Here is a 12,910-nt window from a genome sequence, read left to right as displayed (position 1 = left end):
TCTAGAGCATGAAAGAGGGCGAGGAGGGTGAGCGTGGGGGTTTTGCAATCCAAAAGGATTCAAGCCGGCCAGAAAAATTCCAGCAAAACATTTTTCTAGTCACAGCTTGCCTGGCTGTCAACATCGCAATGCTGCGCAGAGACCACTCAGCCCCGGACTGGAAAGCAATCAGGATCTGGTGATTCCTGGATGTCCCTCATACGGAGATAAAAAAGAAATAAGACGGTGAGAAAGCAGCAAGTGAAAACTGGGGGGGGGCAATCCAAATTGAACTGAAATCAAATTTTGAAAATATCAAACCCCTGCATGACTTGGAGGGCCTTCCTCGGGTTGAAATATCATTTATTGTTTCCATGGGTGCATAGCACCCATAACGCTGCCGGGTGCTGTTGCGTGGAGGAGAGCAGCCCCTGGGGCGTCCCCTCCCGTGGGGATGCTCGGTCACCTCCCGCCCTGATGCAGCGTCCCCTTTCCAGGGACAGAGCGTGGGCATCGGGGCGGGGTGGCGGTGATGGGGTGCAGGGTGGCAGTCCTGACACTGCGTTTTGGGAGATGGAAGTCTGCCCTGTCCTTAAAAGCCCCCCAACAACAGGAGCAGCATCGCTGCCCCTGCAAACCCCCACCGCACCCCCCAAAAAAAGCTTCTGGGGAAACACGTGCTTCGCTGAAGCCCAGGCCTCCCTCCCGGCAAAGGAAAACACTTTGTTCTCTCCCTCTTCCCAGCAATTTTTGGCATATTTCAGGCCTGGTTTTGTACACACACACACCCCCCATGCCTCTTTCCTAGACTAAACAACTCCAACTTCGCCAGCCCCTCCTGAGCACCCGGGTCCGGCAGCGCCCACGGACCCCACGCCCGGCGAAGCACCGGGGTCCCCCCTTATCCCCTCCGCACAGTTTTGGGGTTGTGTAAGGAGGGGGGTGTCACACAGAGAGGGCCGGGACTCGGCGGGGAGCCCCAGGTGGGGCAGGGAGGGCGGCGGGGCCGGGCCGGGGGCGGAGGCAGGCGGGACGGGGCGTCCCATTTCCTCCGGCCGCCGGGAGCCTCTGCTAGGGCGGGCGGGAGGACGAGCCGAGGGGCCGCGGGCACCGAGGTAGGTTGGCCGGCGGGGCCGGGGGGGATCCTCGGGAGGGGGGTTCTGGGGGGGACCCGCTCCCCGCAGCCGCCGGGCATCGCCCAGCCGGGCTGGGCTTCCCAGGGCGTTTTCCTTGGCTTCGTGTTGTCCGAATCCAGGGCTTTTTTTCCTTTTTTTTTAAGGCCACATCATCTGCTGCCCGTACTCCCGCGGTCGGGCAGCAGTGCAGGCAGCTGCCTGCCGCGGTGGGGTTGGCTCCGGGGATGGGGCTTGGGCAGGGGCGGTGGGACCGTGGCACAGCCTACAGGGCAGATGCTGGCAGAGCCGGGTGGAGACAGTGGCACTTGAGAAATGGCGATGAAGAGCAACTACCTCTCAGGGGACATTTGTCAGAAGAAGGCCTGCCCAGCACCGGGAGTTTCAGGTCACGAAAGCTAGAGGTAAGGCTGCACCGACAAATTTTGCTGCTACTTCTCCCCTGGAGAGCCCCAGGGTTGGCCCAGGTGGATCTGCAGCCCCCTGAGCCTCCTGTAACCAAAAACGTCTGCGACCCACCCCAGGGAGGGCCACGGGTGGGCTGGGTGGGGGCTGCCTGCCAGCCCGGGGAGGCAGCGCTGCCTGTACCATAGTTTAGAGGAGACCGAGATGGCTCAGAGGAGCTCCTGGTGCTGTCAGGGATGACAGCGGTGCTTTTCTAAAAGCAAAACTGGTCTTTTGGCCAGGAGTTGCACCGATCCGGGCCAATGGCAGCGCGCGTGTGCAGATGGCAATCGCGGAGCGGGCTCCAGGCAGCAGCTTGCAAAATAGTTTCACTTTAACCCTGTTATCCTACATTCGTATCAGTAGTTTTCCAGATCGCTCCCTTTAGGGGATGAAAGCCTCTACGCGCAGCTTCTGGCTGGAAGGTTTGACAGCAGTGGAAATAAGATGAAGCTTTAGTTGGTTTTGTTTGCTAGGTGGTGGCTTTTGGTGTTTGTTTTTTAACATTTGAGGAAGGTCTCTGGAGCCTGCTGTGAGTTCTTATTATTCACCATTTCCAAAACAGTAACGTGCAATCCCAGCTAAGGAAACTGCTCACCCTCAGTGTCAGGTTTCATCCAGTTTTTCTTTAAGTCTGCAGGTGCAAATGGGAAAATAGATGTCACTCGTGTGTGCGTGCATAACTGTGTCTGTGCTCGTTGTATCAGAGCTGTGAGAGAGAAGTTAGCCTCTCCTAGCCTGACCCATAGCTATCACTGCCAGTGGAAAGTGGGTATAAAGCTGATACAAAGCCAGTAACAGAAGGAAATGGTCAAGTTTAATACTGTGATTCCTGCTTTGCACCACTTAGCATCAGTTGCATGAAGTGAGGTCTCACCAGAAGCAAGTTCTCATCTGCATTAAGGAAATGGGGGTGGCTGCAGGTCAGACGCTTTCGTGTCACCTCTGCAAGTCCTGAGTTGCAGCCGGACACCAGGCGCAGAGGAGTTCAAATAACCTAGTAGTCGGGGCCAAACCCCATAGGTCATGGGCTGTATGTCGGTTGTCCTCCAGAGCTGCCCCTGCTCTCAATGTGGATGTAGGGAGAAGCACCTTAGAGCGGCTCCACTCCCACCTGAACCGGGCTGTATGTCAACCGAGAGGAGCCGGTTAGGCTTTGTTAGGCTAGAGAGGACTTCACGTAGACATAAGAGCCTGTTGAGAGTTGAGCCTAAAGGACTTAACTTGCAAAATCAGATCCTAAAACGCCTCCAGCTTTCTCCCCTCTGCCATGGTGACCCTGCATAGCGGTTTCCAGCCCTTTGCCCCCTGTTTCCAGAGAACTGCAACTTCTCTGCAAACTCTACCTCCATCCCCAGCCGCTGCGGTTGCTCTGCAGCGCGCAGGATGTGGGCAAGCCAGCATTGCTAAGGCAACCCCTCTGTTTTGATTTCCCCATGCTCAGGCTGGCAGCCTTTACCCCCCCAGCTCAGCCAGGCAAGCCGTGCACGCCAATGGTTTGTGGTGCCATCCCAAGCTGGCCCTCAAAAGGAGCTTGTTTTCCACCCACGGCTGCCCGTAACTCTGGAGGAGTGGCAGATGCTCCCCACCCTTGAAAACCGTCTCCTTCGGAGCCAACGTGGATTAAAGAACCTGATGTTGGACGCCCAACTTCGATTAAAACTTATACAAGCTGCACAAACCCCAGCCATGCAGAGCTGCCATCAGATGTAGCCGTCCATCCCTGGCAGCAGGATTTCCCGAGCGAGTTACTATGTCAGCTTTCCCCTGACTCACTGCCAGCACTGGCCACCCAAAAACAAAGAGCTCATTTAACAGGGCGTTTAGCAGCCCTCCCCGAGATGTTGCCCTGTCTCCCAGTGCCTCCCTGGCCCCGTTTTTTGGTCCCGTATCTTGTGCCAAAAAAATAGCCAACCTCCCAGCTGCAGCTCCACGTGCATTGAGCACCCAGTTCACACCCATGGTGGGCCCCGGTGCAGCTCTCCCAGTTCATCCCCTCTCTAAGGGGAGATGTTGCTGTCGCACCAAATTGAGCAGCAGCACGGATTTTTCCTAAATGCAGCTCCTCACTGCGCACACAGGCTTTCAGCTGGCGATGGGTGGCCTTGGATAACCCCTCAGCCCTTGGAGTTGTGGCTCAAAAGGCACCAGTTTTTCTACTTTCCCCTCCCCCCCCCCCTTTTTTTAATATTAAACTGAAGAACTCCTTTATTTAGCGCACAGACATCCCTTCATCTACCATACAAAAGGCAATGCACGCACCAAAAAGAAAAGGCATTTGAAAACCAGCTGCATAGCCGTGCTGAAAGGTGGTCCCAGGCTTTCTGCGCTGCTTGCTCAGGGCAGTGGCAGGTACCTCTGCCTTCCCCTTGCAGGAGATGCTTGGCCGCATCCCTGTGGCTCCGGGCTTGCCCAGCACTGCCGCATGTCCCCGGCTGGGAACTTCCCAGGACCAAGCAGCGAGGGCCTCTGCAGCGCATTCAGCTCCGGTTTAAAGTGGAAACATTTCAAAGGGCTCTGTTTTTTTTTTTTTTCTCTGCAAACAATTAATTACAAGTTTAAGAGGAAGTTCCAGCCCTCCTTCCCTCCCCAGAAGTTTAGAGGCAATAAATATGAAGCAGCTCAGCGCAGGAATAAAATTGTACATCCTGTTTTGTCTGAAATTAAGGTAGTTGTTTTGGGGTTGGCTTTTTTACTTCTTTTTTGGAGTGAAGTGTATCATAGGCGTCCAATGTTCCTGCCTGGATAATGAGCTGTCAGGATATTTATGGATAAATGGCAAACCTGCTTCACACAGATGATTCAGGCCGAGGAAAAGCCACTCTGTTTATTTCTGTTGCAGTTTAACCTTTACTACAGCTGTTCTAAAAAAAGGCCTCGGCAAGGATGAAGGCTGGGACAGGGAGCAGTTTTAAGAAGTGGTTCTCACCGCTTGCCCCCTTGCCCTTTGCTTGTAATGCCTGCGGGCAGCAGATAGCAGAGACCGGCACCCAGAGAGCCCTTGCTTATCTCCCCTGTGGGCAAAAGCAGATCTGTAACGCTCACCGCTGGCTCCAGGCAGGGGGTAGGAAGGGGATGGATGGGATTTCAGTCCCTGAGCCCTCCTTGATAGCCCTTGATTTCTCATGTGGGGATGGCAGTGATATCACCGTCCTCTGCCAGGTAGGGGAATGAGGCAATGCAGGGAGCAGCCGGTTTCCCAAGGCCGGGAAGCTGCTTGGCAGCAGAGGTGGGGTGGAAAAGGCTCTTCTGCCTCTTGCAGCACCATTCCTCCCTCCTGGGTCCATGCCTGGCATCCCCACCATTCTGCTTGTCTACCTCCAAAAAAACCCCACCATATATACATATATACACACACATTTATTTTAATTCCCCTTATAGCAAGCAGAAACTGGAAGATGCAGCAAACTGGACAAAAATCCAGCAATAAAACATTAGCTACAAATGTCTTTGTTTAGCCAAAGCCCATACCACCTCCCACAGCAGTGTGTTTCATTTGGTAAATCTCAAATGGGAGTTTTTCAGAAAGGCACCCACAGAAATTTGTACGTCCATTTTCATCACATTTCCCATGCATATGTCCAGAAGAGAAACCACCAGCTAATTGCAGCCAGCTCAGCTACGCTCTCGTGCAGATCGAAACAATAAATACACAGCGGTCAGTCTGTTTCTGCAGGTGGCAGGGATGATAAACCCTTCTCTTTACATAGGATCAGAGCACTCGTGAAGTCCCAGATTGAGACCTGAGCATCTACACTGAAGGATTTGGCGCTTGGGGTCCTGGCAATTGGGTAAGAAAGCCAGCAGCCGGGGGCAGCTGGTAAAACAAGACCCCGTACATCTTTGTAGGTCCCAGGACAGTGTTTCTGAAGGCAGGTTTTCCCTTGGGAGCCACCTTTTCAGGGGCTGCCCGCCGGCTCCCGCCTCGGCAGGGAGCATCTTTTTGCTCGGGATGGGCCCAGTTCCCAAAACGCTCGGTACAAGGGAGCATCCCTTAGCAGATGCCGCAACAGCAATAAATGCAATTCGAAGCAAGGAATGGTATTGCTATAGACAAGCCGGCTTTAACTGAAACCAGCCTGGGTCCCCTTCCTGTTCCCCTCTAGAGGTGCCTGGGCACTGTGAGAGCTGCCAGAGGGAGAGGCAAGGGGTTGGTGGTCAAAGGGGACAAGTGGAGCAACCCCTCCGGGACACCTTTGGAGTTCAGGCTGTACCCCTTAAGTTTCTGTTACATGGAAGTGCTGGCTTTCCTTTTACTGCACCTTAGTTTCCTCTCCTGTGCACATGGGGATTTCTGCATTCCCTCAAGAGGCTGTGGGGCTTGAATCCCAAAGGCTGGCAAAGACACTGATGTAAAATGCCGAGCGAGGGTGAAACATGGTATTAGAGCCTGATATTGCTCCTGCCAGCTCTTCATCTGCACAACCCGTGATTTGGTGACCCCAGTGTTGAACCAAAACTGCAAACTCACGGCACAAAGCCCCCTGCCCTACTCAAAACCCCAGGAGCTTTGCCTGGCCCCAGGAGAAGAGGAAAACCGTGAGCAGAGGCAGCAGCTCCCTGCCCCTGCAGAAGGGCTTCCCTGGGAGCCCTACCACTCAGCAGCACCTCTCCCTCCCCAAGGGAGAGGAAAACCTTACGTCAGGCTGCAGAAATGCTCCTCAGCCCTACCCAACCCTTGGAGCAATTCCCAGGTGAGGCACAGCGGAGACTCCTCCGTCCCCAGCCAACCCTCGTCCTCCCCCACCACTGCCTTTGCAGCCAGCCCTGGGTGCACGGAGGTAGCCATGGGTGCCTGACCACCACCTGCGAGTCCCACTGACCATAGTCCCCATCAAAAATCCAGGTGGTTTAACCACAGCCCTCACCCCAAACCTCCCAGCTGTGCCTTGGGTGCCACAGCAGCAGGACCAGACCCCAGTGCGGTGCCCAGGACAGGCATACCTTGCCTCTGCGCTGCCCAGATGCAGGGTAGTGCCCTGCCTGCAGCAGCTCGGCTGCCCATCCGAGACCACGGACCATTACAAACAGTCTGTCTAAACCAGACACCCTGTCCCAGGGTGGATCGAGGGTAAGGAGAGACCTGTGACATGTTGACTCCTGGCCCCGATGGCAGCGGTACTGCTCTCTGCAGTGGTCCCTTGCCTGGATCAGGCAAGTCCCTTCCTAGACAGGAAAGCTCTTGCAGACAATATTTCCTCTGCTGAGAAATAAGCCCTACAAAGGGCTAATAAGAGCTCCATGCTGTGGCTGCCAAGCAAAGGTTGAGATGTATGTCCAGGGGGGCAGGATTTGTGCTTGGCCAGATGCCAAGGCAAGTAGGGATGCCCAAAGCCCTCCTCGCCCATCCCCACTGCAGAGAATGAACCCCAGGAGAGGTTGGGAGGCTGTGTTTCTTGGATGGGGACACCCAAAGGGATGTGGCCAGCAGCATGGCCCAGCCCTTGTGACCCCAGATCCCTCCAAGGCAGCAGACCTCTCACCCTGCTGAGGCTTTGGCTGTGCTGGCAGCTCCATGGAGAAAATTGCTGAGGGAGTAGGCACCTGATCCATGTGTTTTCCGGTCTCTGCAGGCACCAACCAAGGACGCTTGTGGAGCCCACTAGCTGCTTACAGGAGCTGAACGTATCCCAAGGGGCCTTCAAGCAGAGGGAGCAGCACAGGCAGCCTGCCCAGGAGCCGACATGGAGCAGAAGATCAGCTCTTTCTTTAATTCCATCTTGGAGCTCATCCGTACCAAGCATGAGGAAGGTGTCTTCAACACTGTCTGCCTGGCTGTGCTGATGGGTCTGCCCTTCGTCGTCCTCATTGCGTTCATTTTCATCTGCTGCCACTGCTGCTTCTGTAGCCGGAGGGGAGAAAGCAGGAAAAAAGGTGGCCCCAGCAGCAACGGGCAGCTGCACACCGAGAGGAACAAGAAGAAAAAAAAGAAGAAGAAGGGTGAAGAGGACCTGTGGATCTCTGCTCAGCCCAAGCTGCTCTTGCTGGACAAGAGACCCTCCTTGCCCATCTAGCGAACAGGAGGGTGTTCAGGCCCTCCCCTCTGACATGCCACCAGTCCTTTCAGCTGTGCACAATGGGAGGCAAGGAGATGCCAAAGCTGCTGCCACTTTCTGGTGACTTTCAAAAGAGGCTGAGCCCAGCAGCTAACCAGCATGTTGAAGGGCCAGTAGAGAGCAAGGCAGTTGGGCACAGGTTTATGCAAGACCCTTCTCCCCCACCATGACAGTGTGCCCAAGGGCAGAAACCCCTGCAAAGGACAGGCGTGCACGTGGACACGTGCCCTGCTGAGCACGCGAGCGTGACGTGCCACTGGGCCGTACATACCTCCCACCACGAGCACAATGCACATGCACCGGGCTGGCACACAGCGACCGGGTGTGAGGCTTTCCCTCTGCACTCGTGTGCAAGCGCACGCAACGTCTCACGGACAAGGGTGCACAGGACCACATGCACTCGAAGACTGAGCTGCCTGCATGCTCCCCCTGCACAAACATAGACGGCTGCATGCAAAGCAAGCACGGGCACACCTTGTTTGCTTGTCCTGCTGTGGAGATGGCACAACTTGATGACAGGCTCCGTCCAAACCCAGCTCGTGTTGGAGCTGCAAAGAAGCCAAGTGCAGAGTTACCCCACAGTTCAAAGATGTGCCATCTTCCCAGTCACCAAACCAAAGGCAACAGAGAGCATCTGAAGACAGGTGCCCTCAGCCCAACCTTAGAGACCTCAAGACACCATCTTAAGGCAGCAAAGCAGAAGGACGCGTTGCCACCCAGGCTAGAGGCAGGGAGGAGAGAGGAGGCTGCAAGACTGGCCCTTTTGCACCAGCACTTACAAAAAAATCTTCCTTGAAAGACTGTTTTATACAGACTTGCCTTTAGAGAGCCCACCACACTACTGCAAGAGCAGAAACGCAAGCTGAGGCTGTGTAAAGGCTTAGCTACGGGCATTAGAGTTATTTATTGAATGACTACTAAAGAAGAGCAGGACCAAAGGCCCCTCTGTCGTGGGGCTGGGCACACCGAAGCGGTATTGAAGCAGCAGACACGCTTTCCCGGCACACTCGGCCATCCCCTCTCCCTGCAGCCCTTGTGCACACGCAGACCCACGAGCACACGGTGCTGCCAGCTGATGCCATGCAGGCAGCTCTGTATGCCATGCAGAGGGCTTCTCTACGGCTGTCAAGCCATCTGGCTCTGGGATTTGGGATGTGCTGAAGGAGCAGAGGGGAGTAAAGTTAATGCCCGCAGTCATCCCTTACTCAGGGATGCCTCATACAGCTGGACCCTGCATCCCTCTCTATCCTCATCTCCCTTGGAAGTGCAATGGCTCAGCCGGAGACAGCAGCTAACAAGAACACACACAGCTCTCACCCCTACGCTGGTTTTGACCCTCTGCTCCCCCTATGCCTGCATGCCCAGCCTACCTCCTGAGGAGCTGGGGGTCTCCTCTGCCCCCTGCCCCGCCAGGCTCTGTCTCCCCCAGCTTGTTCTGCCAGCGAGGGATGAACACATGATGAGAAGCCCCATCACATCTGGTTTTTGCCCTGTGTCTGTACACTGGATGTTTTCCTCCCACTTTCTTCCACTTCCTAAGCTGTTGGAGCAGTCCGGAGCTGCCAGCCAGACATCTGGGGGACAAGCAGCCAAACCCACGTGGGCAAGCCTGGACGGAGCTGCTGTACATGACCGCTTCCAGCCTGGGCGAGGGTGATGCCGCCTTCGCCCAGCTCCTGAGGCACACACCAGCAGGGTGGCAAAGCCACCGGTTAGAAGCAGCTGCTTGTGCCACCCAGTCCCAGCACAGCCTGTTTTGTCTGACTTGGACAGGGCGGTGATGTTACCATCACATCACGGGGTTTGGCTGTGCACGGCTGTGCTGGTAACAGCCAGGAAGCCAGGCTCCTCCTCACACAGCCCTTTAAATTGACCTCATATGTGCCTTATTTTCCAGCTTGCTTTGTTAGCATTGAAATAAGTTACTCCCTTCTCCTCCAAAACAGGAAGCAACATATAATGCTATAAAAAATTAGGATTTGCCACACCTAATCCTAGAGAGAGACATGCAGGAATAGCTCTGGTCTCTGTCCCAAACCCCCAGTCCAGCCAGGACCCTGGAGAACCAGCACTGCACTTGTATTATTGCTTCTTCCTTCCCTCCTTTCCCCTATGCAGGTACTTTTCCCAGCCCTCCTGCCTCCAAGCTCACCAGGTGGGCAAAGCAGCCTCCTCCCACAGGCAGGAGAGCTGCCCGCGCAGGTGCTCCTGCTGCAATCTAGAGGCACCAACAGCCCCAGAGGAAGGGCGGTGCTGCCTGGAGGAATCGAAAAAAATCAGAGCAAAGGGAAACACGATGGGAGGCCAGAGGCTTACCCGAACAAGCAGGGGCACAGAGGCAACCAGCTCTGGCAGAGTACAGCCTACCTGGTGTGGAGCTGCCAGGCTTTGCATGGCTCCCTGCAAGAAGGTCCTTCTCTGGCAGGATTAGTGAGTAACGTTTCAGGCGAGAGCAACCGATTCCTACAAGAACCAGAGAGCCGTCAAGAAAATGTTTGTGTTTTGTCACACACAACATCTCCGATCCAGGCTTTTGGGAGTTCAGAGCCAGGTCTGAATTTCAAGAGCTCCCCAAAATCATAATTCAAACCACCCCTGGGCTGGGCAGGAAGGAACCAGGATACAACCCTGCCCTGATCCATCTGACCAGTGGATGGTCCAAGCCTCTGTACCCCATAAAGCACGGGGGCTGACTTGCTCGAGGGCTGCCGTTGTAGCCAAACCATCCACTGAATCAGCTGCTTCTTGAGACAAAAGCAAAAGAGCAGCAACAGCCTAAGGTGCTCCAGGACCTGTCATCCATCAGCCAGGCAGCAGCAACCCCGCAGCACCCACACTAACAAGGCAGCAGGAGATGCATGGTACAGAAACTCCACTGCATGGGTCCCCACTCTCCAGACACCTCTGCACTGCCTCCCCACAACTGCATTTCAGTATCAACCTTTTATTTTCCTAAACAGTCCATGCAACAGGGGAAAAAAAACAATTTTTTCGCAGTGTTTCTTTTTTAAAACAAAAATAAATGACTCTCAAACTGCAAACAAATGCTATGTCTCTAGCTCTCAGTCATGTGTTTATTTTCCTGGGGAAATCTTTCTTGTATCTGTGTCCTGGCCCTAGATAAGACACAGGGAGAGCTCAGCAGGCAGAGGCTGTGCAGTCTCTGCCTGCAGCCAGCTGTGCAGCTGAGAGACATTTTCTTAAAGAAACAGCTTAGCTTAATCAAGTTTAATGGCCTCACCTTGTTAATGAACACAGTCAAGCACCTCTCCAAGGGCAAAAGTAGTGGGAAGAAAAGCAGCGTTTCTGCACTGCAGGAGGTGGGCTGCAGAGGGGTTTTTCCTTGCAGAGGGTCAGCAGTGCGGACTAGTTAACCTCAGCTGGTTTTGATCAGACAAGTATTTCACGGTGTCTGCAGCTTCTTGCAGCCATCTGCATTGGGCACGTCATAGGACCAGGCACACACCTCTGCTGGGCAGAACCTTTCCAAATTGTGCACCACGGAGCTTTCCCTCCATGAGGACAAAAATAAATTTGCCTCTCACCTGGACCATGCACCAAGCTGCACCGTGCCCACACAGCTGAGGCCCTGGAGGGGACTGGTGGCAAGAGGCACGCAGGACCGCAGCAACGAGTGGCTAGAAATGGCAGACACACTTTTGGGGGGAAGGAATGAGCAGTGCACACCTTGATTCTCTCCAGGTGGCGGCCCTGCACACTGTATTCAGGGCCAGGCATTCTTGGGTAGCGTGGGCTGCAGAGGGAAAGGGAGGTTCCTGGGTCTTAGGTTAGAAGCAGGCAGGGGTTGAGGTCAAGTTGAGCATCCTGGAGCAGTCCAGGGATTGAGGGGATGCAAAAATTGCCCCTGCAGGCCCCTGAAACCCCACTAGGAGGGGAGAACGGGATCTTCACTGACTATTTTCCGCTATTTATTCAGCCAACAAAGCCTAGAACAGCGACCAGAAGTAACATTGCTGCTTTCCAAGCAAGTGCCCAGTGCAGTAAGACTCTCCCGCCTTCTCTCCAAATTACACCATTGAAAGTGCAATATCTTTGGGAAGAGGCATGCCTTCTCCTCTCCCTCCTCCTCCTGCGTAAGTGCTGGGACAGTGGGGAGGTGGATGAAGAATCCACCACCTCTCCCCCTGCAGCGGCATTTCGCTGGGGTCCCCCACAGCAGCACTGGCCATGCTGCACCCCAGATGTGTCACAACAGATAGGTCCTGGCTCCTGGGGCCCAGCAACGGGACAGTCCCCATCAACACAGTGATGCCAAGGGAGAGAGGATCCTTCTGGGATTCAAATTCTGCCCCTGGGCATGTTGCAAACCTCACTGCCTATAAAATTTAAGTGATCTCAGGGCAAGGCAGAGATTTCAAGAATCTGTTTGGCCCTACACCATCACCATTACAGGGCTGGGTATTGCAGCAAAACAAGCGTAGTAAGAGAATGTGAAATTTTTATGGGAGTACCCCAACCAGCCTGAGCCTTGAAACCAGAACAGCCAGTTCCTGAAGGCAAACCAACCGCATTATCTGAGTGGTCCCAGCTTCTAAAGCTGTAGCACAGACTCCGGTTAATCCCAAAAAGGTCTTTCCACAGAGGCCAGCTGGATACGGGGAAGTTTCTCCTGCACTAGCATGAAGAGATGATGCCATCCTGTGGCTGTTGGGAAATACTGACTTCCCACAATGGTTTTCCAGCCGCCACCACTTTGACTGCCCTTCCTGGTGAAAGAGGGGCCCCTAATTAGGAGAGACAAGTAAACCCTCCTCAGAAACTGCAAATAAGGTGTCTCATTTGCCTTTATCTCTGAAATACAAAGCTCATACTGCTTAAGAGAATATTCCCTGCTCTCAGGTAAGATTCAGCTTTAGAAGGGGATCGTGCTTTACCTCCGAGGTTTGCACAGGAAAGAGCTAAAGAGCTGCTGGGCACAATCACGCCTGCTGCTTTTTAGCGCATACGCTTACTTTTAGAGTGGCTGTGTGTGAGGCTAGTCCTCTGGTCCCCCTCAGTCACCTTCCTCATGTCTACACTGTGCCCTTTAACTGAACAACACAGTGAAACCTGCCCTTGCCTACAGACAAGTGGGCAATGGGGAGAAATCACTTCACCACAGTAAAGAACCCTCATCATTTTCCTGTGTCCTTCTCTCGTGCTCTTAGCACAGAGCCTGCAAAACACTTCAAGTGCAATTTTCCTTTCCTCTCCTCCCTCCATTAGTCTCCTCTTTCCCCCATACCAGGGCTTGGATATCCTAACGCAGCTCAGATGAGTCCCTGCCTGCCCACCCAT

At 54.3% G+C, this 12,910-nt stretch overlaps 1 protein-coding gene across 4 annotated transcripts; it reads left to right on the top strand.

The window, feature by feature from the left end:
* The first annotated feature begins 1,044 nt into the window (after nucleotides 1–1,044).
* Nucleotides 1,045–10,651, top strand: KIAA0040 (KIAA0040 ortholog). Of its 4 annotated transcripts, none has more exons than XM_076339635.1 (3): nucleotides 1,045–1,094; nucleotides 5,267–5,347; nucleotides 7,130–10,651. In XM_076339635.1, the coding sequence occupies exon 3, from the start codon at nucleotides 7,241–7,243 to the stop codon at nucleotides 7,568–7,570; it is 330 nt and encodes a 109-aa protein (XP_076195750.1). In that variant the 5' UTR covers nucleotides 1,045–1,094; nucleotides 5,267–5,347; nucleotides 7,130–7,240; the 3' UTR covers nucleotides 7,571–10,651. The 4 variants fall into 4 exon arrangements, with proteins under 4 accessions (XP_076195750.1, XP_076195753.1, XP_076195751.1 ...); XM_076339636.1 differs by lacking the exon at nucleotides 1,045–1,094 and adding an exon at nucleotides 1,399–1,516; XM_076339638.1 differs by lacking the exon at nucleotides 5,267–5,347 and having other exon boundaries at nucleotides 1,046–1,094.
* Nucleotides 10,652–12,910: the final 2,259 nt, after the last annotated feature.

The sequence above is a fragment of the Aptenodytes patagonicus genome, chromosome 5, assembly GCF_965638725.1.
Source record: "Aptenodytes patagonicus chromosome 5, bAptPat1.pri.cur, whole genome shotgun sequence".
Lineage (NCBI taxonomy): Eukaryota > Metazoa > Chordata > Aves > Sphenisciformes > Spheniscidae > Aptenodytes > Aptenodytes patagonicus.
Note: the sequence above shows the minus strand (reverse complement) of the source record. Positions and strands in the feature narration are given on the sequence as shown.

What these genes read in the sequence shown, in the direction of transcription:
- KIAA0040 (XM_076339635.1), top strand. Translation starts at nt 7,241, where the DNA reads ATGGAGCAGAAGATCAGCTCTTTCTTTAATTCCATCTTGGAGCTCATC.